The sequence below is a fragment of the Zootoca vivipara genome, chromosome Z, assembly GCF_963506605.1.
Source record: "Zootoca vivipara chromosome Z, rZooViv1.1, whole genome shotgun sequence".
Taxonomy (NCBI): Eukaryota; Metazoa; Chordata; class Lepidosauria; order Squamata; family Lacertidae; genus Zootoca; species Zootoca vivipara.
Window position 1 is genome coordinate 4,190,022 of NC_083294.1, and position 24,382 is coordinate 4,214,403.

General features: G+C 48.3%; 1 protein-coding gene across 1 annotated transcript in view; it reads left to right on the forward strand.

Moving 5' to 3' along the window:
- The first annotated feature begins 572 nt into the window (after positions 1 to 572).
- The window catches only part of MEGF9 (multiple EGF like domains 9), a 78,392-nt gene continuing 54,582 nt past the window's right edge, over positions 573 to 24,382 (forward strand). The window contains exon 1 of the mRNA XM_035113718.2: positions 573 to 1,669. Within this exon, the coding sequence (XP_034969609.1) occupies positions 919 to 1,669 (751 nt within the window). The 5' untranslated portion in view covers positions 573 to 918. The remainder of the gene's footprint in view (positions 1,670 to 24,382) is intronic.

Here is a 24,382-nt window from a genome sequence, read left to right on the forward strand (position 1 = left end):
TTCAACTGCGGTTGAATCCCCGCTTCTCCTCACCCCAGAATATCTCTTCCTCCTCCCCACCACCACCCTTTAAAGTGCTTAATGCAACAATGAGCGAGGAGGATGGAGATGAGTTTGAGGTAAGTAGCTCTAAGGCTTAATCCTTTGTTTGCTGCTGCTGCTGCTGCTGCTGCTGCTGCTGCTGCTGCTGCTGCTGCTGCTGCTGCAGGTCCCCGCTTTGCTTGTCACTCTGGACGCACAACGCAGGCAACTCCGCCACCTCTACATAAGCATGTTGGAGAATATACATAGAAGCGAGAGAGGCGCGGAGGGTGGAGAGAGAGAGCTTTCCCCGATTGGCTGGGCGATGCACAAAGACTCGGAGAGTCGCCATGGTCACGTGGCCCTGGTGGCTTCTCATTGGATCCCGCGCACGCCTGTTTCCTCTCTCTCTCCCCCCCCTCTCTTTCCACTTTGTGCGGTTGCTGATTTGAAAGGAGGAGGAGGGAGAAGGAGTGGATCCGGCCGCGGGAGAAAAAGCAAAGGGTGGGGGGAACAATATATATATATATAAAAAGGGAGGGAGGGTAGAAGGAGAAGGAACTCGGCGTGAGGCTGCTTGACAACGCGGAAAGGAGGAGGTGGTGGTGGTGGGGACAATGCCATGGTGCCTCCTCCCGCCCAGCTGCTCTCTGCAAGCCGGTTCTGTGCCACCGCCAGTCCGGGCGTAGGAGCGCAAAGAGACACCCGGCAGCCGCAGGCGCCGCCTCCTGGGAAGCTAGAGTCTCTGCGGGGGGGTTGTTGGTTGTCAATGGCTGGCTGACCCTCCACCCCCGATCCCCGTTGTCACCGGCGGTCCTCGCCGCGCGGGCAAAGCGGCTCCTGGCGCGGCTGAATGGGTGGGCGGGTGAATGGCTAGCTGGCCAGGCGGATGGAGGGATGCAAGAGACCCTGCGCGGCAACATCATCATGAGGACCTCGCCGCGGCGCCACGGGGACCTCGGCCGGCTCTCCCGGCTGCTGCTGCTCTTGCCACTCTGCTTCACGTGCGCGCTGGCCCTTGACTCGGGGCCGCGGAGCGCCACCGCCGGGCCAGCAGCAGCGGCAGGAGGCGGCGGCGGCGGCGGCTCCGGCTCTGACAGAGGGTCCACAGCAGCGGCATCGCCTGGGGGAGAGGTGCGCTCCGGTGCGGGAGCCGAAACGTCGTCTCTGCTCTCACCTTCGCCGGCTCCTACTCCTCTTCCCCGATCCTCTCTTCTCCTTCCCCCGCCGCCTCCTCTTTCGCCCTCGCCCACCACCCCGCAGCAATACGGGGGCGAGGAGGAGGAAGAAGGGAACGACATTGGTTCCTGGGCGGCGGCGGCAGAAGCAGGCAACGCAACTGGGATCCAGCCCACCTTGGCGCCCCCCGATGACCCCCCAACCCAGCCTGCTGCTACTGCGGGAGCACAAGGGGGCAGCCCCTCAGGCTCCGAGGGGCCCGGCCCTGAGGTGCCCAGCCCTGGCAACGCCGCTTCGGCGGTAGACGCGGCATCCCCGCTGGTTCCGCCGGCTCCTTCACTAGCCTCAGCGTCCGCGGCTCCCCAAGAACCGACCCTCAGCGTCTGGTTCAGCAGCGTCCCCACCGCCGAGCCCTCGTCGCCTTCCGAGGAGGAAGAGAAAGACGATCTGGTGGCCCATAGTGGGACAGGTGAGTGGGCGTGGATCGTTTGTGGGTGAGACATGCACATGCTTAAAAAAAAAAGCAAGCGTTTTGTATGCGGAGAACTTACAGCAGTCGGGATGAATGGACACGACTAACTTAGGCCAATTCATGCCCATGGGTCTATTCTGAGTAGTACGTCCTTGAACACAGCCAGTGCCATATTTATTTAAGTTCATTCATAAGTCAGTTTTATCTTGAAGTCCAGCGGTCCAATGTAGATGTGGTTCCCAGGTAACCTTACCTATCCAGCTTTGGCAAAGGCACCTAATGGCACCTAGTCTGATATTGCAGAGTTGGAAATGGTGCAGTAAAATAGCAAGTGAAAATCATTAGGGAGCTCCAGCAGCCCCCTAGGAAGGTTGCAAGGTTTGGGGTTTGTTTTTAACTGAGGGTGAAAGCTGAGGTGTGTGTGTGGGGGGGGTAGAAGATTATTGCTGGTGTGGAGAAATTGGTTGGAGAGAATATGTTCTCCTAATGCTTGGACCCAACAGGAAGATGAATGTGGGGAGATTCAGTACAGACAAAAACAATGACTTATTCTCAACAGTTAAACCATTGAATTGGCTCCCACAAGAAGAAGTGATGGCCCACTGTCAGTTTCAAAAGAGGGAACACGGCATGGAGGGATAAAACTATCCTAGGAGCCTCATAAGATGCCTTATATTGAGTCAAGCCACTGGGCAATCTAGCTCTGTAATGCCAGTACTGAAGGGCAGCAGCTGTCCAGGATTTCGGGCAGGGGACATTCCTAGTTTTAAGGGGAGGTGCCAGGGATTGAACCTGAGCAGGTAAAGCAGATGCTGGCTTGCTGAGCTGCAGCTGTTGCCTCAATGGCTACTCACTGTGGTGGCTATGTTTTACCTGAATACCAGACAACAGCAGCAGAGGTCTCCTGCTCTCCTGTCCTCTTGGGGAAGCAGGATGCTGAATTAGGAAGGCCTTTGGTCTGATCCAGCAGCGTTCTGCCTATGTCGTGTTTTCTGTGGATGCTCATTTAGAGATCTTGCTGTTACTAGTTGTTCTGAGCCTCAAGGCTAGAGGCGCCAAAAGGAGGGGAGATGCCTTGATTTGCCTCCAAAGGCCCCAAGACCTTTCTTCTTCTTTGGCGATCACTTGTAGCCGAGTAAGATTGTCTTCCATAAACACGATTTTAACAATGGGTCCGTAAGTGACTGTGGAGGCCAAAAACATTCCTATGTGTGGACTAACATTTCAGGAAGAGGGAGGGTCATGCACCCAACCAACCAGTCAAGATTTAACATTTGTGATGCCATCACAGTTGGCACAATATTATTAATGCCTCTAATATTAATACTACTGTAGTATTTGTATTAATGCTACTATTATTACTTATTTGTCATTATTACTTCATTTCAACAATTTGGATTCACTGTTTCTTTCAACTAATAGGCTTGGGATAGACCACTGTTATTAATATTTATTAATTGTTGTAGAGACTATTGTTGTAGAGACTAGGGAATAAATTGTTGTCACCTCATATTAATATGTACTACAATGTGTTTCTTACTTTTGTTTATACCATTGGTTGTCAGTACTTTTTTTGGGAGGGGGTATAATTTCTCTTTCTCCTCCTCGTGCTCCTCCTTGTCCTAAGCTAGGGATAAATGTTGGTCCCCTATTATGGGAGGCAGTTGTTTTCTGTTTTTGGGACCAGTTCCTCAGATAACAGATCATTTTGTGGAATGATTTTTTAAGGATGCTCAAAGACAGCAGCAGTTGTAGCAGTTGAAAGCAAAGAAGGAGAGTAAAATGAGAAGTGGTTAAAAGAGGCATGGAGAGAAATATATTCTTTGTGGGTAATATATTGATGGTGTTTGCTTGATGTTGGCCTTTGTCCTTGTCTATATTTTGAGGGTTTGCATCATTTGCAGCATATTCTGGCTACTTCTAATGCCTGGTGGTCTCCAGATGTTTTGGAGAGCAGTTCCCATCAGCCCCAGCCACCATTGGAGCTCTCACCCAAAACATCTGTAGGATACCAGGTTAGTATAAAGGTTGCACTAAAGCAGTTCTCCCTGTTCTGTTGCATTCCATGGCCTGGGGTAGGTACAACTCAAAAACACAAGTGCAAATTTTGTGGGGTGTTTTTAAATGAATTGTTAACTTGAGACATAAGGATGGCCTGAACATTAAATAAACTAAAACATTTAACAAACCCACTAGAGCTCCAGCATCCTAGTCAATCTTAATCAGCTAGATCAACCTCTTAAAAACTGTTTTAGTGACTTAAAAGTTGGCCCTGATTAATCAAAACAGTGTTCGTGTAATAGGTATTCAACATTCTTAAGGGGAGTGGCCATAGCTGAGTGTTAGTGCATCTGCTTTGCATTTGAAAGGTTCCAGGTTGAGTCTCTGGCACCTCCAGATAGAACTGGGGGAGACGCTCACCTGAAACCCTGGACAGCTGCTGCCTGTCCGTGTAGACAGTACTGAGCTAGGTGGACCATGGGTCTAGCTCTGTATAAGACAGTTTCCAATGGGTGATAGTCAACTAAGCTTTACTCAGAGTACACCCACTGACATTAATGAACATGACTAATTTAGGTCTATTAATTGCAATGGGTCTGCTCTGGGTAGTATTCAGCTGAGTTTTGCTTTGCAGAAATAGGATGCCTCTTTCTGCCTGCTGCCCACATTTTGTGTGTGTCATACAGCAGGGAACACCTCTTCTGAGACATGTAACTGGGGATGAGTGCATTAGACATCATGATGGTGACATTTTACCCCCCCCCCCCACTGTCATAGGCAGTGTGCCTCTGATACCAGTTTCTAGGAGTCACAGGTAGGGAGAGTTGCTATTTTCACTCATGTCTTGCTTGCATGAGTTGGCCTCTGTGTGAACAGAGTAATGGACTAGGTGGACATTGGACTGATCCAGCAGGGCTCTGTTTATGCTCTTATAAAAATACATTGCCTTCCCTGCAGTAATGGAGCAATCCTAACTTTTCTTGTTGGGGAAGGGCTGAAGCTCAGGGTAAGGGCTTCTGCTTGGCATGCAGAAGGTCCCAGGTCCAGCCTTTGTCATTTGCAGGTAGGACTGGGAATGCTTCTGACCTAAAACCCTAGAAAGCTGCTGCCAGAGATTGTAGGCAATCCTGAGCTACATGGACTAATGCACCTTTTGCGAGGCCAAAATTCTGCACCCTCTGCTTCTCACCTTCTGTTCTGCTCAATTCACTCAGTGCTCAGTGTGGGGAAACCGGTTGCACTGCCCTAAATCTGCCTCTGGCACAATCCTGAACATGCCTACTCAGAAGCAAGTGGTGCTGAGTTCATAGGGACTTGATGCTTCCAGGTCAATGGGTGAAGGGTTGCAACCAAAATCTTGTTTCACCAGGAGTCTGCTCTAATTCAAACTGCCCAATGCTGTAGCAACATATTAGAAATACTTCCTCAGGTGGATTCCAGAACCAGAGAAATGTGTTTATGTTTTAGGCCATAAGGACTTGCACAATGGGTTGTATGAAACTGAAGCAGCTGAAGAACTATATAATTTCTCTCTCTCTCTCTCTCTCTCTCTCTCTCTCTCTCTCTCTCTCTGTGTGTGTGTGTGTGTGTTTAAAAAAATGTTCTGCCATTCTCTGATTTTGTTATGATAATGATATTGATAACAGTATCATATATTTTCATTAGTAATGCTTGACATAATAAAAGACCCTCTGAGCTGTGCATGGCTGGATGTGGCTTAACTGTACACAAGAAAGGGTCACGTCCATTGCTTCACCCACGTTTTGCCTCCAGCCCTGCTCACTGCTGTCATGTGGCCTCTGGAAGTTTGCCCAAGAGGGAATGTGGCCCTCAGGCTGAAAATATCTCCCCATCCCCAAATGAAATGCTTCCAATACCTATTAGTTTTTATGGGGTTGAGGGAAGATCCTGCATCTCCCCTTCCCACTGAAAAAACAACCTTGGACCTTGACTGTCTTACCCTGTGCTGGAGAGCAGAAGGTTCTGCAGACCAATGGAGAGGCTATTTGCATGGCATTTTTGACAGCTCCCAAGATACATTCCAGTGCACAAATCCCAGGGAGCCAGGGTGGTGTGGTGGTTTGAAGGTCAGATTAGGGATCTGGGAGACCAGGGGTGAAATCCCCATTTGGCCATGAAGCTCCCTTGATGTGACCTTGGGCCAGCTGGTTTTGACCTATAAAGCCTTAGAATCATAGAATCATAGAGTTGGAAGAGACCACAAGGGCCATCCAGTCCAACCCCCTGCCAAGCAAGAAACACCACCAAAGCATTCTTGACATATGCCTGTCACGCTTCTGCTGAAAGACCTCCAAAGAAGGAGACTCCACCACACTCCTTGGTAGCAAATTCCACTGCTGAACAGCTCTTACTGTCAGGAAGTTATTCCTAATGTTTAGGTGGAATCTTTTTTCTTGAAGTTTGAATCCATTGCTCCGTGTCCGCTTCTCTGGAGCAGCAGAAAACAATCTTTCTCCCTCCTCCATATGACATCCTTTCATATATTTGAACATGGCCTTAAACGGCTCAGGACCACAATACTTCAAGGACTACCTCTACCTCCAAGGATGTGGATAGGCTGCTTGGATGAGTGAAACTGACCACCTGTCTCCCTGATCCTTGCCCATCCTGGCTAATAAAAGCGAGCTGGGAAGGGCTGGGCGATGGGCTCCGCAGGGTGGTGAATGCTTCTTTCTGTAAGGGAGCTTTCTGAGACCCGCTGAAAGAGGCAGTTATTAAACCGCTTCTTAAAAAAACATCTTTGAACCCAGCCAATACGGCCAACTATCACCCAGTCTTAAATCTTCCATTCTTGGGCAAGGTGATTGAGCGGGTGGTTGCTGAACACCTCCAGGCATGCCTGGAGGATGCGGACCATTTGGATCCCTTCCAGATGGGATTCAGGCCTCATCATGGGACTGAAACTGTCTTGGTCACGCTGGTTGATGATCTCCGGCAGGCTAGGGACAAATGTGAAAGGTGTTTCCTAGTTCTGCTGGATCTCTCAGTGGCCTTGGATACCATCAACTACAACATCTTTCTGGGCAGTCTAGAGGGGCTGGGAGCTGGGGGAACTGTTATACAGTGGTTCCACTCCTTCCTTCTGGGCCGTGTCCAGAAATTGGTGTTGGGGGATGAGTCAGTTCTGTGTCCAGGGCAGCTGTCTACCAGCTCCATCTGGTACGCAGGCTGAAACCCTACCTGTCTGTGGACTGTCTTGCCAGAGTAGTGCATGCTCTGGTTATCTCCCTCTTGGATTACTGCAATGCACTCTATGTGGGGCTACCTTTGAAGGTGACCCAGAAACTACAACTAATCCAGAATGCAGCAGCTGGACTGATGACTGGAAGTGGCCACCAAGACCATATAACAGTGGTCCTGAAAGACCTACATTGGCTCCCAGTACGTTTCCAAGCACAGCTCAAAGTGTTGGTGCTGACCTTTAAAGCCCTAAATGGCCTCGCCCCAGTATACCTGAAGGAGCGTCTCCACCTCGATCGTTCAGCTGGACACTGAGGTCCAGCACCGAGGGCCTTCTGGCAGTTCCCTCACTGCAAGAAGTGAGGTTACAGGGAAACAGGCGGAGGACCTTCTTGGTGGTGGTGCCCACCCTGTAGAACGCCCTTCCATCTGTTGGGAGCCACCCAGAGTGGTTGGGGAACATGAGAATGGGCCTCTTCTGCAGTGGCTCCCCATCTGTGGAATGTTCTCCCCAGGGAATTTCACCTGGAATCTTCTTTAACCAAGCCTTTAGTTGATTGGATTTACATCCTATGCCCTTTTAAAATGTGAGGTTTTTTTGGGGGGGGGGGTATTGGGTTGTTGTTTTTATTTTGATTATGTATTTTGTGGTTTTGTATTTTGACTTTATTCTGTTAACCGCCCTGAGACCTCCGGGTATAGGGCAGTATAACAACAACAACAACAACAACAACAACTTTGTGAGCTTGCTATCACTAGATGTGGGGGCAGACCCTAGCTTAGGTGTCTTTACAAGGGGATTAGGCAACTTTACGTAGGATGTGTCCATCAGGTGCTGATGGTTCTTAAATGGCAAAGCCAAGCCTCCAGATTTGGAGGCAGTCTATCTCCAAGTGCCAGCTGCTGGAGGGGAAGAGCAAGCGAGGGCTGTGCCCTTCCTGCCCTGCTTGTGGGCTTTCTCATAGACAGCTGGCTGGTGACTGATGGTAATAGGATGATGGAATAGATGGGCCAGATTTTGCTGACCTGATGCCCACCAGATATTTTGGGTGACAATTCCCATTGGCTGATAGGAGTTGTAGTCCAAAACATCTGGAGGGCATGAGGTTGGGGAAGGCTCAGATAGACCCTTAGTCTGATCCTAGAGACTCTTCCTGTGCCTTGTATCCCATACCCAGTTGCCTTGCCTGTGCTCTATAGCCTCCTAAATGTCTGCGTAAAAGAGGGGAAAGGGAAATAGTAACTGGCTGTGGCTAAGCCATTTGCCCTTGAATTCAAGGAACCCTGCAGGTGCTTTGATACTGACTCATGTCCACAAGCTACTTGTTGAGTGATTCCCCCTCTTCCCCATACTGGCTTAGCTCATGTTCATGGAGACTGCTGGGCCAAGGAAAGCAAATAATTGCAAATCTTGTCTTGAGAAGTTATTGGTTCAAGTGTGGCGGAGGAAGGAAGAGGTATATTTATTAAATTTGAATCCTGTTCTTATGTGGGCCTTGGAAGTGGTCTGCCTTTCCAGGGGCTGACCAGGTGCTTACCTGCTTAGCTTCAGTGATGCTGCAACAGCGCCAGGTGTCCCTGGATTATTACCGCACCCAAGGTTAGGTTGCCAAGGCACCTTTGCAGATGAATTCTGAGCCAGTGAGTCAGTTCCAAAAATAGCCTCCATATGTCCTTTGCACCGGCAAGGCTGCAGCAGTGCCAACTGCTCCCAAGTGAAAATTTAAAACCCCACGTGAAGCAATGAGGACACCCTGTTCAATAGTTGAGGCCCTTCTCTGGATGCTTTCTCTGAATAGGGGCAGAAGTTGGTGACTCAAGAAGGGACCTTTTCAGTAGTGGCTCCCTGTTTGTATAATGTTCTCCCCAGAGAAGCATGCCTTGCATCTTTGTCTATTGGTGGGCACCACACAAAGAATATTTTTGTTTGCCCAGGCGTTGGCTCTTAATTTGGAGGGTAGTTAGTTATGCTTGCAGCCTCTTGACTCTGCTTATCTTTTCAGTGGAGTTAGCAGGATTTGCCATTTACATATTTATGGGTGACCATTTTTAGATTTTTCTTCAAAATTAGATTTTGACTGTTTCATGTGTTACCTGTCTTGTCTTATTTTTTAAGCTGCTTTGAGACCCTTCAGTGAAAAAGTGATGAATAAATACAATACACACACACACCACAAACAAACAATATTTATTGCCCCATTCCTTTTATCCTAGCCTTTGAGGTAGGTTAGCCAGAAAACATAAGAAGAGCCTTCTGGATCAGGCCAAAGGGCCATATAGTTCAGCATCCCATTCTCACCATGACTGGCCAAATGCCTCTGGGAAGCCTGCAAGCTGGGCATGAGCAAAGCAGCACTCTTCCCACCTGCAGTTTCCGGCAACTAGCATTTAGAGGCATCCTGCCTCCAACCGTGGAGGCAGAGAGAGAGTGACTGGCTTGTGGTTATACAGTGAGTGCCTGGTTGTCCCTAGTCCATGCCTGATATAATACCTGTACCAGCCTTTTCCAACCTGTAGCCCTCCAGATGTTTCTGGTCTACAGCTCTCATTGTCCCTGACCATTGGCTATGCTGGCTGATAGGAACTGGAGTCTGCCAGCTGTTGTAGGGCACTAGGACGGGAAGACTGCCCTGATCTGCCACGAGTGCCCCCATAAATTCTGCCTCTTCTCAGTCAGCCCCAACCTTCCTGCCCTCTTCCTTACAACCAGTCCCCGAGGTGGCACTGCTTATCTTTTCCTCCTCGTCAATCTCTGTTGGCTTCCTAGAAACCAGCAGGGAGGAGCCTGGCTGCAAACTTTCCACCTGCCTTTGGCTCTGACTCCACCTAGCACTGGTGATTACTGCTTTATAGAGATAAAAACATGTGAAAGCGCGGAGGGTTTGGGCAGCCAGAGGAACATGTGATCTCGCTCAATACATGATCATGCAAGATGGAAATGAAATGCATTTCAAGCTTTTTGTGCAGTAACGAATTCAATGCACCAGCATTGCGGCTTCTCAAACCCCCACCTTTTTATATTAATAACTAGCTGACCCGGCCACGCGTTGCTGTGGTTCTTTCCTGTGATCCCCTCCCCCTGTCCCAGTCCATGACGTATCCTGCCCCTCCTACCTGCACCCCGGCTCATCCCTGTGTTTCGGTAGGATACCCTTCCCTCTGTTGTCCCTGGGGAGTGTTGGCCCCTCCCCCCTGTATCTCCATACCTTGGCCCCCACCCTTGGAGAAGGAACTGTTAGGTTCTGGGTTCTATTTCCCAGCATGCACTTTTGTCTGAGCCCTCTGTTGTCCCTGGGGAGTGTTGGCCCCTACCCCCGGTATCTTCCTACATTGGCCCCCACCCTTGGAGAAAGAACTGTCAGTTTCTGGGTTCTATTTCCCAGTATTTACTTTTGTCTGAGCCCTCTGTTGTCCCCTCCCTCCTGTATCTCCATACATTGGCCCCTGTGCACGCATCGTGAACATTTCTATATATTTAGATTAAGGATCGGGGGTGATGATGTGCCCTGGGACCCAGAGAACTACTTTAAAAATCCCGACCGGGTGTGTGTGTCAAATAGCGAAGCTCCACAGCCCTGTAGCAACAGACAGGCCCAGACAGAAGGAGGGCGGTCATATGGGCCACTTGGCGCGGGCCTCCGAATCCAAAGGGGGCGTCAGTCAGCATATTCACAATCAGTAAAATGAAAAAAGTAACAAAAGGGTTTAAAACAGGGGCACATTATCTACCTGGCCCGGGCCTCTGTTTGGCCCTGCAAGGACCTGGCAACAGAAGGCGCGTTCTGAAGCACCCGAGTTGTTCAGTTCCATAAAAAACCCAGGAAGTGGCAAGGGGAAGGTAGGGGATTATAAATCGAGGGGGGGGGGAATTGGGCACTGCAAATATCTGAGGACTTAAACTGGGGAGAGAAAGTGCATGGTTGTTGTTTTTTAAAAAAGACACAGAGGGTTGCACTCAGTCGTAGTATATGTGAAATGGAGGGTAATAGCCCCCCTTCAGATCCCCCTGAGCCTCAGAGTCCCCCTGAGTTGAGGCCAGATACTGTGGAGAGGGCAGGTTTCATCCCTGTGTCTCCCCCCACCCTGTTCTGACCCATTACGTATCCCTTCCTTCTATTCATTGGACCTTGTTGCTGGAAAAGGCCTGTTTTCAGTTGAAACTAAGGTGCTGCTGGAAGGAATTTTTTTATTTTGTTTTGACTACATCAGACATTGTGGCTAATCCCTGTGACTGCCCCCACGTGTCCTGATCCATGATCTATTCTGTTTTTTTCCCCCCCTCCGTGACCGGCGTATCTCATGACGTTTTGAAGGATGGTATTTATTTTTGTCTTGTGGTTATTTGGTGGGGGATTTTTTTGGGGGTGGTAGTGGTGCTAAATTGTAAAGTAAAAACCCCTTGCCATGCCCCCAAGTGCGTTGCTGTGGGTTATCCCCCCCCCGAACCTAGTGGAGGCCTGGCAGCCTGACAGGAGCCTAGGGGTCTGATAATGGCCGCCTTGGTGGTTTCAGTTGCTTGGTTGATGATGTCATTTGGTTTGTGGGTGTGGCTTAGATTTCACAGGAAGGGAGGGGGTGGAGGAGGGTATAACGCCACTTGAGGGCGCTGTTTGACTTGGTGGAAAACCAGGTCTACAACTGCCCAGGTGTGTGATTTGAGGGATTTTTGTCCCCAACAACGCTCAGGGAATGGCCTGGATTGCTGTGTCAAAATTTCAGGACGATCGGTCAAGCGGTTACGGAGAAAAGTGGAAAATGCAGTTTCACGATTTTTACATTTACATATATATAGATAAATTTTATTTTACAACACTTCTAAAAACAACAACATTCAAATCAAAACATTAATTCCTACATATGTTAAAAAAACAGAAAATGAAAGTAAGATATACAGTAAGCAGAAAAAAGAAGGAAATAGAAAAAAACGAAAGAAAACCCCCCTCAAACATCCTCTTTTCAACATCTTTTTCATCTCACATATTCACAATAAACAAAAATAAAGACTTCCACCAACCACAAAACACCTCTTCAGTTTCATCTCTTCCAACTGCATTTCTTTGTCTTCTCAAATCTAACCTTATATATTGTCAAAATATATAAGGTTATATTTGAGCGGCTTCTCAAACTTTCAAAGCCATCCAAGATAAGGAGGAGAGTCTAATTCGATTATGGGGTGCAGCGCTCATCTCGTTTTTCAGGCCAGGGAAGCTGGTGTTTGTCCACAGACAGCTTTCCGGGTCATGTGGCCAGCATGGCTAAACTGCTTCTGGCGCAATGGGACACCGTGACGAGTGCCAGAGCAGCGCACGGAAATGCTGTTTACCTTCCTGCTGGAGCGGTACCTATTTATCTACTTGCACTGGTGTGCTTCCGAACTGCTAGGTTGGCAGAAACTGGGACAGAGCAATGAGAGCTCACCCCATCGTGGGGATTCGAACTGTTGACCTTCTGATCGGCAAGCCCAAGAGGCTCAGTGGTTTAGACTACAGCGCCAACCGCTCCCCTATATATATATCCCATACACATACTGTATAATATTTGAAGGGATATATTCTCCACCTGCTCTGAGCCTCTTTGCGAAGACCTGGACCACTTACATAAGGCCATATGGGTAGAGGAACATCTTAACTTTGCATCAGAAGCCTAGGAAATGATAGATTATATATAGGATCATAACCAGATTGCAGTTCTCCACAAAAAGGGGAGAACAATGTGGATTTCAGTTTATTTTGAAGCCTTGAGAGACCAAATGTTCAAGCGTGGGCCTTCAGGAATTTATCTCAATTTTAGATTTGTCCAGAATTGGGGGTGGGGGAAGCTGTCTTCTGCATCAGGATAGCTGGCTTGGGTGAATATCCCTCCCTTTCCTCCCTTTATGGTCTTGATCTATAATCCACACCGTGATCAACTCCTGCCTGGAAACCAATGTCCCCACTGTGGAAGGACGTGTGGATCCAGAATTGGCCTCCACAGTCACTTACGGACTCATTGTTAAAACCAAGCTTACTCGGCTACGAGTGATCACCAAGGAAGAACTACTAAAATGAGTTTCCATTTTAAGCTGTATTTTAATTAACGTTTTTGTTTGTTTTTGTTTTTTCTATTACATTTTATTATAATTTATATTGGGTGTTAGCCACCCTGAGCCTGGCCCTGGCCGGGGAGGGCGGGTTATAAATAAAAGTTTATCATCATCATCATCCTAGTATGTGGATGCCAGTGGCCAAGGGTTGGGAGGTGCTCTCTGGGATAGCTAATAAGAACATCAGAAGAGCCCTTGTGGATCAGGCCAAAGGCCCATCTAGTCCAGCATCCTGTTCTCACAGAGGCCAACCAGAAGCACAAGCAGGACTTTGGCACAAGAACCCTCTCCTCTCCACTACAGCCAGTAGTGGTTAAGAGCGGGAGACTCGTAATCTGGGGAACCGGGTTCGTGTCCCCGCTTCTTCACCTGCAGCTGCTGGGTGACCTTGGGCTAGTCACACTTCTCTGAAATCTCTCAGCCTCACTCACCTCACAGAGTGTTTGTTGTGGGGGAGGAATGGAAAGGAGAATGTTAGCTGCTTTGAGACTCATTTGGGTAGTGATAAAGCGGGATATCAAATCCAAACTCCTCCTCCTCCTCCTCTTCATTGGTTTCCTGTAAGTGATATCCAGAAGCATTAGTGCCTCGGACTGCAGAGCTGCCTTGTAGAAGAATGGTTTAGCTTAGAACATGCCTGGACTTTCTTTTGAAGCAATAAAGGGCTCACCAGAACCCTTCAGTGAATAAATAGGGTCTCTGGTAGCAAACTTAGGACCTGGGACCCTGTCAGAGGTGAACAGTATGTTGCTAGTGGGACAAATGGTCATGACTCGGCATAAGGCAGATCCTCGTACAACGTCAGACAGCTTTCCGCAACCTGATGCCCTCCAAATTATTTTTATTCCCATTATCCCTGACTTTTGGACATGCCATGACTGATGGGAGTTGGAATCCGAAAAAATCTGGAGAGGCATCATATTGCGGAAGGTTGCCCTAGGACAAAAGGCATTCCTTTGCCATGCGAAGCGATAACTTTTAAGGCTTGTTCACATGTTACACTGAACACAGGTAGAAGTTGTACAAGTGTTTGCACAGTCTGTACATACCGTGTTTTTCCGAAAATAAGACACCGTCTTACATTTATTTTTCCTTAACCCCCCCCCACAGTGGCTTATTTTCAGGGGATGTCTTATTTTTTATTACGCATCCAGCCTCGCCTCTTCCTTGGGGCCCTCCAGAACTGCGCCTAGCACTATGTCTTATTTTCGGGGTATGGCTTATATTGTGCAAATGCTTAGAAATCCTGCTATGGCTCATTTTATGGGTATGTCTTATGGGTAAGCAGCTCTACACACACACACACACACACACACACACACACACACACACACACACACACTGTCTTATAGAACACACGTGTGTGCATTCACACTTGATACTATGTTACATAGAGAATGAAAAAAACAAAATGTGCAAAAATGTACACCTTGCAGTGAGCTGCACTTATGTCAATTATTTTTCACCACTTGATTTCCATTGCAAAAGCATTTTGAAACATATTTAAGGAAATAACTTTGTAATGTGTCAGGAAGCTCCCTGCTACATTTTAAAATTGTCTCTGCTGCCACCAGTACGGATGTCTCAGCAGCACAAGCATTTTCTTTCATTGATCTTGGTTGTTCCTGTGATTTATAACCTGCCTTTCATCAAAACGGCAACTGAAACCCACAAAGCATTAAGAACATGAGAAAACACATCACCTGTTACTTAAATGATAGCAAAAAAGAGGCTAGGTGAAGGCATCTGAGAGGAGAGTTCCATAAGCTGGCAAAGAGCAGGGATCCACCAAAACGTTCACCAGTAGCTAGGTAAAAAGTGTATATTTTGCTCTGGCCGGAACACAGAATCAGGAAGAGTTTCCTTTACCCTTAGGAACATGGGAAGTTGCCTTATACCATGTATCCATCCATCCATCCATCCATCCATCCATCTAGCGGTCACTCTCCGGGATTTCAGACTGGCAACATTCCCAGCGGCATACGGAGATGCTGGGGACTGAGCTGTAGAGTTGGAAGGGGACCACAAGGGTTACCTAGTGCAACCCCTTGCAATGCAGGAATCTCAACAAAAGCATCCATGGCAGATGGCCAGCCAACCTCTCAGGTGCTCTACCATGCAAAGACTCTCTGAGTTTCTAGGGTGACTTCAGAAGCACAGGGAAATGGCAGCGGCACTTTGGAAATAGCCTTTTCCAACTTGCTGCCACTCAGATGTTTTGGACTCCCAGTTCAAATCAGCCCCAGGCAACATGACCAATGGTCAGGAATTAAATTAAAACCACGGGGTGTGGAAGGTACTTCTATGATCCTCAAGGCTGGCGCATCTATTTAGGCGAGCTAGGCAGTTGCCTAGGGCGCCAAAATGAAGGGGGCACTGGCCAGCCTCGATGACAAGTGACGACGACACGGCCGCCGCCATCGAGAAGAGGCCCCGATGTTGCTGGCTGGCTGGAATCTCAACATTTGTTGAGATCGGCGGGGCAGCCAGCGCGTGGAGCTTTCTGGGCAGTGGGCTGACCAATGGGGATGTTTGGCTCTGGTGGCTGGGGGCGGTGCTGTGTGTTTGGCGGGAAGGGAGGAAATGGCGCTGGCTGGGCGAGAGAGAGAGCAAATGAGGCAGGCCACGGTGGACGAGGAAGGCACTGCTGGCGAATCGGCGCTCGGGACAGCAAGAGCCTCCGGGAAGGCCGGTGGGCCATGGAGTGGGCGGGCTGGAGGAGGCAATGCCGGCACTCGTAAAGGCCGTGGGCGAGTGAGCGAGCGAGAGACCTCACGCACTCGCCCTCACGGGCCTTGGGCCTCAGCGGTGCACAGGCAAGGGAAAGACGAAGTGGCGGCGGCGCAGGGAACCACAAGCTCCGGGTAAGGAAGGCTCTGCACCTCAGTGATGACGGGGGCGAAGGGCCTGCCTGGCTTGGCGGCACAGAGCTGGGGCTTGGTGCCTTCGCACCTCTAGTCACCCGTCCGGAGGCGCTAGGACCCCGGTCATCCGTCATCCTGGCGCTGGGCTTGGCTGGCTGACTGGCTCCTGCCCGTGCCGGCTCCCTCCCTCCCTGGCTGGCTGTCAAACGGCAAAGCGTCAAGGGCTGTCCCAACACTATATTTCTGCCCTAGCAACCTTTTTCCTAGCAAAGCCCCGCTCACCACATGCTCCTGGGGCGAGAAACCAGGAGAACTCCCCCTCTTCCCCCCCCTTCCCCTTTTGCAGCTGCTTACAATAACTCCGCTTGTGCTGCAGGAAAGTCCATGATGTGTATATGCATGTGTGTAAAGATGGGGTGGGATCAGGAACAGGAGGATGTCATGATCGCAGAGATCAATGTGAACAGATCCTTTGGCTTTTTGTTCTGTTTTTATAAGCATTGGGTGTCTTCAACCTAGATGGTAGCAACTTCCCCCTGTAGTGCAATGCGAACAGTGCCTACTCAGAAGTAAGCCGTATTGTATCCAATGGGGAAGTGGGGTTAGAATTGCAGCCTCGATTTGTCAAAAACAATGAGTAAAATCCTGCTTCTCCCCCCCCCAAAAAACCCCCCACATCACCACCCAGTTATGTGGGCTGCAGTCAGACACTTCGGGTTCTGTAGCTCCTGAGCCACCTCCAAATTTGAAACAAGTGTGAGGCATGGAACTGGAATAAATGGTGCAAAATGGAAGGTCTCCAGTTCATGAATTTGCAAATAGAAACCCCAAAAGGGGCCCATTTTCTCCTTTTGCTGCTGTCCTGCTTGGTGTGTGTGTGTGTGTGTGTGTGTGTGTGTGTCACAGACACATAAGCAGGAGCTGTTGACAGAGGCTAACACAGGAAACAGCACCTGTGGCGATGCTTGATCAAGGCAAAACCGGGAAACTGGATCTTTTAGCCTCCTTGTAACATATTGCTACTGTCTCTGAGCTTTTTGCAAATGGCTCAAGCATGTTGTTGTTGTTTAGTCGTGTCCGACTCTTCGTGACCCCATGGACCAGAGCATACCAGGCACTCCTGTCTTCCACTGCCTCCCACAGTTTGGTAAGACTCATGTTCGTAGCTTCGAGAACACTGTCCAACCATCTCGTCCTCTGTTGTCCCCTTCTCCTTGAGCGCCCTCAATCTTTCCCAACATCAGGAAAGTTTTCTCTTCTCATGAGGTAGCCAAAGTACTGGAGCCTCAGCTTCAGGATCTGTCCTTCCAGTGAGCACTCAGGGCTGATTTCCTTCAGAATGGATAGGTTTGATCTTCTTGCAGTCCATGGGACTCTCAAGAGTCTCCACCAGCACCATAATTCAAAAGCATCCATTCTTCAGTGATCAGCCTTCTTTATGGTCCAGCTCTCACTTCCATACATCTGTCTCTGCTTTTTAAGATGCTGTCCAGGTTTGTCATTGCTCAAGCATGCTAGTGTGTAAATCACGGGGAACCTCAGGTCTTTACCCAGCCCACCAATGCTCTCTTTACCACCCCTGCTTTTATCCTTCCTCATGTGTTTTGGCCTGGTTGGGATGTGTCCTTGAACTCAGTTACCCTTTGTCTGGGGAGCGGGTGGGTTGTGGGATTGTGGAAAAAACAGTGCACTGCACAAAAGTAAAATATGGGGGGGCCTTGCCTATGGCCCTGACAACCACTGGAATGTGGGTCCCGGAAGGATTGTGGCCCTTGGCTGAGAAAAGGTTTCCCACCCTTTATGCAAATCCAGACAAGGTTGACACTCCTGAAAGTCACCTTTGAAGCTGCATGCTGTTTATGCAAGAGATTGCCTGTTTGAAACCTTAGAAATGTTTCCGTTTCCGTGACACCACTGAATGTCTCATTGGCCTTGGCCAAGATACTTTTCCTTCCTGTTTCATTTGCCACATCACCTCATCCTCACAACGCCCACCTGTTTAAGAGGATTCCCTGCCAAAGCTTGTGAAACTCTTTGAAGTTTAGAAATGCAAATTATAATGATTAATGCTGGTTGATCTCTCTTAGCTCTGCTGCCTCCCCAGGGCACCAGGGATGACTTGAGGATGTGAAGAGAACACTTAAATCAGGGGTAGGCAACCTAAGGCCCGGGGGACAGATGCGGCCCAATCGCCTTCTCAATCTGGCCTGTGGACGGTCCGGGAATCTGCGTGTTTTTAAATGAGTAGAATGTGTCCTTTTATTTAAAATGCATCTCTGGGTTATTTGTGGGGCATAGGAATTTGTTCATTATTTTTTTCTGGTCTGAGGGACGGTGGACTGGCCCACGGCTGAAAAGGTTGTTGACCCCTGACTTAAATGGTCCAGGCGGCCAGCTTCTGAAATTTTAGTACAGCCCCAAGAGGAGTGGAGGCTACGGCACCACCGCTGACATCCCTCCAGACACCCCCCTGCCATTCCTTCCACACCCAGCCACCCTTGGCAGCATGTTTTTTCCCCAACACCCCACTTCTTTCTACCCTTCCACAACTACAGCTCCTTCAATTTGCTGCAGGCAAATTTAATGGGGGGGGGGAGGGCAGGTGCTTTGCCTAGTGAACTGCTGACCTAGTGAGTGCGCAAAGGGTCTCCCTACTCATCCATTAAACTTCACTGCCAGCACATTTAATGGAGGAGGACAGGCACTTTGCACATCCTCCTCCCTATCTGCTATGGATGCTTTCTGCATTGCAGGGGGTTGGAGTAGATGACCCCCAGGGCCCCTTCCAACATTACAATTCTATGATATTCTCTCTCTCTCTCTCTCTCTCTCACACACACACACACACACACTTCATACGAGGTGCTGTGCCTGCAGCTTAATCTGTGAGGATTCTTAGGAAAGGTGAGTTGATGCACATCAGACAACAAATTAAAGGGCAGTTAATAGGTAGCTTGTTTGTTTACCACCAGTGTGTTAGGTTGCTAGTTCTCACCAGCCTCAGTCACTAGGCTTGGTCTCTAAGAGACCAGCAGGTGGTGGGGTAGAGGACTTGCCTTGCAAGCCAACCAGCCTCTTCCAGAAGCCCTGGAGAGCCACTGCTATCATTGCAGATGGCCTTGGGTTGGATGGACCAATGCCCTGGCTCAGTCTAAGGCACTTTCCTCTGGGTCACATAGAGAACCTGGCCCGGCTGGCGGGTGAATCTTACTTCCACTCTGAAGATGAGACTGTGTCCTCCACCACAAGGGCAGCAGGATAGCTTAGCAGGTGATGAGCAGCTATGGTAGCAGGGCAGATACAGCTCTGTCCTCTAAACACTCCCTTGCCACTGCCCCCCACCCCCAAAGCTGCTGCCTGAGGCTTCCTTCTTCCTCATGGTAAGGCCTGTTCTGTCCCAAACCTGACAGTCAAGGATTTTGACCCATGACACGTTTAGTCCTTCTCTCACTTGCCCTGGGCAGACCTGGAGGGTTTTTTCCTACATGGAGTCATCCGCCTTTGATGAATGCCAACTGTCCTGTTTTCTCTTGTGAAAGCTGCCTGGTGTGGAACGCAAACCAGCTTGGCTTTGATATAAAAGGTGTGGGCTCTGGTCGTCTCTGCACAGGGGGTGGTCAGAATCACAGGCCTCTCGCCAAGAGTCCCAAGTTCCAGTGTTCGAAATTATCCAGGCACCAGGCATGTTTTGTGACTGGTGCAGGTCCAATTGCGACCATGTGGAGGTCTCTGGATGCCAGGCTGGCGGCTGAGGAAAGCAGAATGTCACTTAGGACTCAGCTATATAGCTGCAAATAAAACGTTTTAAGTGTGTTGTTAAGTACAATATACAAATGTGACAGCAGATGGCGATGGCGAGCTATGGCATATTCAATATATTTTTTTCCCCAGAACTTTTTTAAAAAGGATTTTCACAGCGTTTTTTATATGTATGTAGATTCCACCCTAGGGAAGGATCTGAAATATTTTCCTTGAAGCTTGAATTAGTTTTATTCTGGATTGTTTTGTTGGATGTTTTAACGTAAACCACCTTGAGATTTGGACTTAAAAATATAAAGTTAAGTGAAGGTGGTTGAGTCCTGAGGACCAGATAGACTTGGTGCCCCCCCCCCTGTTTTTTGCCCCTGGGCTTGGACTTCCCATCCCTCATTTATACCCTGTTGTTTGGAGAAAATGGAGCTGGCATTTTTTTAAAATAATAATAATAATAATTTGATTTATTAAAAGTGTTTATATACGGCAGGGTCCCCAAACTAAGGCCCAGGGGCCGGATGCGGCCCAATCACCTTCTCAATCTGGCCCACGGATGGTCCGGGAATCAGCGTGTTTTTACATGAGTAGAATGCGTCCTTTCATTGAAAATGCATCTCTGGGTTATTTGTGGGGCCAGCCTGGTGTTTTTACATGAGTAGAATGCGTCCTTTCATTTAAAATGCCTCTCTGGGTTATTTGTGGGGCATAGGAATTCGTTCATTTATTTTTTTTCAAAATATAGTCCGGCCCCACACAAGGTCTGAGGAACAGTGGACTGGCTCCCTGCTGAAAAAGTTTGCTGATATACGGTGTTTCAAGGCAGCTTGCAGCAAATCACAATCTAAAACACACACACACACATTTATAAAATCCAGTATTTTGCAGGTGAAGTATTTATTTATTAGATAATTAATCTCTCCCACCTTCATTATTGCTGTTTCCAGGGCTGCTGGCATCATATCTATTAATTTACGGTAATTATGGCGTGCCAGTTTTATCCTCACGGCAACAGATTAAAAATGTGAGAAACTGAGAGAGCTGCTGCCAGTCAGAGTGTACACTGTTGAACAAGAACAAGATGGACTAATGTTTACAAACATGCATACATACACTGAGGTAAAATGTTCATAAAAATGTATATATTTGTGAAAATAACATATAAAAATGCATCCTTTTATGATAAATTTCTCCCCACTCCCTCGCATGAAGTCCAAAGCATATTTGGAGGCTGGGGAAATCCCAAGTGTGCCCTAAGTAGCCAGGCCTTCTTACTGCTGACCACGTTATCCAGAATGATAACCCTCTTGCAAATGCCTGTAGCAGGTGATGCTCAGATATTAACACCAGCTTGGGGGAAAAAACCACATAATTTATCTTAAAAAACAATTGTAAACTAGAAAACACATAATTTATCTTAAAAAACAATTGTAAACTGCTAAAAGCATAAGTCGGGTTGGAATAACACTTGTAGTTTAATGCTGAATTTCGGATATAATGGAGATGTAAAAGATTTGGATGCAGGCGGATACGGTTAACAAAAGGACCCACAAAGGGGAGGAGGGAAGTTCAGGAGATTCTTTGGAATCTTGTTTTTACAGTGGTACCTCGGTTTGTGACCGCAACCCGTTCAGCGGAGGTGGTTGCTCGCCGAAGCAGTCGCTCCCCGAAGGCACACTTCTGCGCATGTGCGAGCTGTGCAGATTGCTTCTGCGCATTCGACGCCATGGAACCCGGATGTAAACACTTCCGGGTCCGCGGCGGTCACTTGCTGAAGCGGTTGCAAACAGAGGTAGACATAAACCAGGGTTTGACTGTATGTTGGATAATTGATGGTAAAACTTTAAACTGAAAAACTTTTTTTTAAAAAAGACCACCACCAGCTGTTAAAATGCAAAAAAGAAAAAAAAGAAAAACTACCTCTTTCCTGGGAAAGGGAAATGTTTTTCATGGTTTAAAATAGCTATGCCTGATACTCCAGAAACTTCAGACAGCCATTTCTTTTGCTTGTGATAAAGCGGAAAAGTCCTCTTGGGCCCAACCTATCTCAAGAGAGAGAGAGAGAATGTAGCAGAAGCAACATCAAGATAAGTAAAAACAATTTACATAAGTGGAGCACAGCCTCATCTGTGGGGATAGTAAATCTAGGGCATAAAATAATGCCCAGTTAAGACTCCTAAAACACATTTGTGCCTTGGTAGCTAGAGGAACTGCAATATTTGGCATTTACCAGGGACAGGTCCTATTTTCAAGCAGGGATATTTACAGAAATACAAGGGGGAAAACCCAACTGCATAAGTGGAGCACACCCTCTTTTGTGAGGATAAAAAAAGGGACATAAAACAAGATCCCATTAGAACTGCCAATGTGTATTTATTCTCTTGGGGGTCAGAGGAACTTCAGCTTGTGGTATTTACCATGGGCAGGTAAATCTCTGGCAGGTTAATTACTGCTTGGGATATTATTATTGTTGTTGTTATTATTATTTTTGAGGGGGATTAAAATATTTAGTTAAATTGCACAAGGAACTGTTCCACTGCCATCCCATTACTGCTTTCCAAACAGTAAACATTGATGAATGTCATTTGAATTTCAGCAGCTTGTCCCCAAGAAGTAGAAGATCCACGGTGAGATTACAAACATTCTGCTGTGCCAACCGGGCTTCCTTTTCTCTCAGACTGTTGGAAGTTCTAGTCTGTGGGAACTCGGATGTAGGTCTGTGCATGTCCTGATCAACTCAGATTATGAGGCATGGAGTCTAGCAGAGAACCAGCTCTTTTGCACCTGGTTCTGGTTGGTGGAACTCAGGGTTCCACTGAAAAGCAAACGAGAGCCTTTTGTCCTCACCAGGATGTACAGGTGTCCAATATCTGCTAGATTATCCACTTTATAACCATCCTGACCAGACATAAGGTCAAGGCAGGTCAATGGTTGCAGAACCATGGATAGCTCCAAGCAGGCCGCTTGCTCCAACAAGGGGTCAAGATGGTGAACTGTGACCTTGTTCATCTCTTCCACAGTCTCCCAAGGGCCTGAATGTTCTGGTTCCTAAAGGGACAGCCCCATTGCATGGGAGATGGCTGCTTCGTTGCCCTTTTGAGAGCTCTTACTGTGCTGTTGGGTGGGACTCAATTCCTCGGATGAGCCAAGCTCAAGTGTAGGCATCTGTGATGGTCCTGATTGAGGATTCTGGCCACCAGTCTCAGGTCCCTTCAGGGGGTGGGGCTGGATTCAGGGGGTACTTGTCAAAGTGCCCTCTGGAGAACCCCTGTTACAGGGGTGAGGAACCTTGCTCAGTCTAGGGGCCACATTCCCTTCGGGGCAACTTCCTGTGGGTTACATGCCAGGGGTAAAAGTATGGTAGGTGGAGCAATGAATGTAAACTGTACCTTGCACAGTAGGCTAGTTTCTACACACAGCCCTCTCTATCTTCTATCCAATCAAGCAAGCAAGCAAGCAAGCAGGAGGCACCATCAGTGTTCAAGACATATTCCAGCCAGGCAAAATGTGTGCCCTGGAGAGAATTCTAAGGGTCAGTCAGAGAGGCCCTGAGGTTCCCTATCCCTGCCTTGTTATATGAGCTGGCCAGCTCTTCTATTTATGATTCACCAGATCAGCCAGACCAGGCCTTGCCAGGGTCATGAGTTCCTGCCACCTGCCCAAAGTGGCCGTGCACAGAAGCCCCACCCCCCTTCCCACTGAATTCCCACCCCTCTTGTCTTACATTTCCATTTTCCTGACTGTGGCTGGGGTCGAATGAGATTTGCCCAGAGGGCAGACACACACTTGCCCAGAGGACACAACTTCTGCCCCCCACCCATTAAAAGCAGCCTCCAAATTAGGGGTAGGAAAACACTTTCAGCTGTGGGGTGGTCTGTCTGCCGCTGGTGGGCAGGGCCAGAGATGAAAGTGAGTGGAACGTTGGCAGAAGTGTGCAAGGCAACAGATGGCACATTTGTAAAGTAGCCATACTTCTCTCATACACCTCCACCCAGGCACACAAGAGGCATTATCACAGCCAAGGCACATATCCCAGCCAGGCAAACCCACTCAAGGAGGGTGCAGCATAGGGCAGGGAGGGCATGACCTGGGAAGAGTCCTGAGGGCTAGGTGGAGAGGAATGGAGGGTTGCATTTGGACCTAGGGGGCTGAGGTTCCCCATTCCTGCTGTCGGGAGAGCCTAGAAAGCAGCTTAACAAATTTCAGGGGGACTTTATAGCCAGCCTCTAGTCCAGTGCAAAGAATTGGGATTGTGTACCCGTGTGTGTGTTGTGGTTAGCAGAAAAAAGGAATGAATCACCCACGTCACATTTAATGGCATAGAAATCTCTATGGCATTGAGCAGAAAAGGAATGCAGCCCTGAAACAATCCACCATATTTGGAAAGATCGAAACAGCCCTGGGTGCATTCATGCACTGTCAGTGTGTTTGCATGGGACATTGTTTGCAGACAGCAACATGCAATGTTAGCAGAAAGTCTGATCAGCCAGCCTTCCCCCACCCCCAAATCAGGCAGAATGTGACTTGTTTTGTTTTGGGGCGCTGTCCAATCCACTATTGCCCCAGTACCTTAGGACATAGCTGCCAAGTTTTCCCTTTTCTCGTGAGGAAGCCTATTCAGCATAAGGGAAAATCCCTTAAAAAAAGGGATAACTTGGCAGCTATGCCTTAGGATCATGTCACATGTTACCAAATTCCCATTTAGAATGTAGGTTTAACCAACAGAGATGACAGGCCTACTTGCTTATCCATCTTATTGTTACATGCAAGATGATTTTCTACCTTAGGATTCAGGAATGGCTTTTAGCTCAG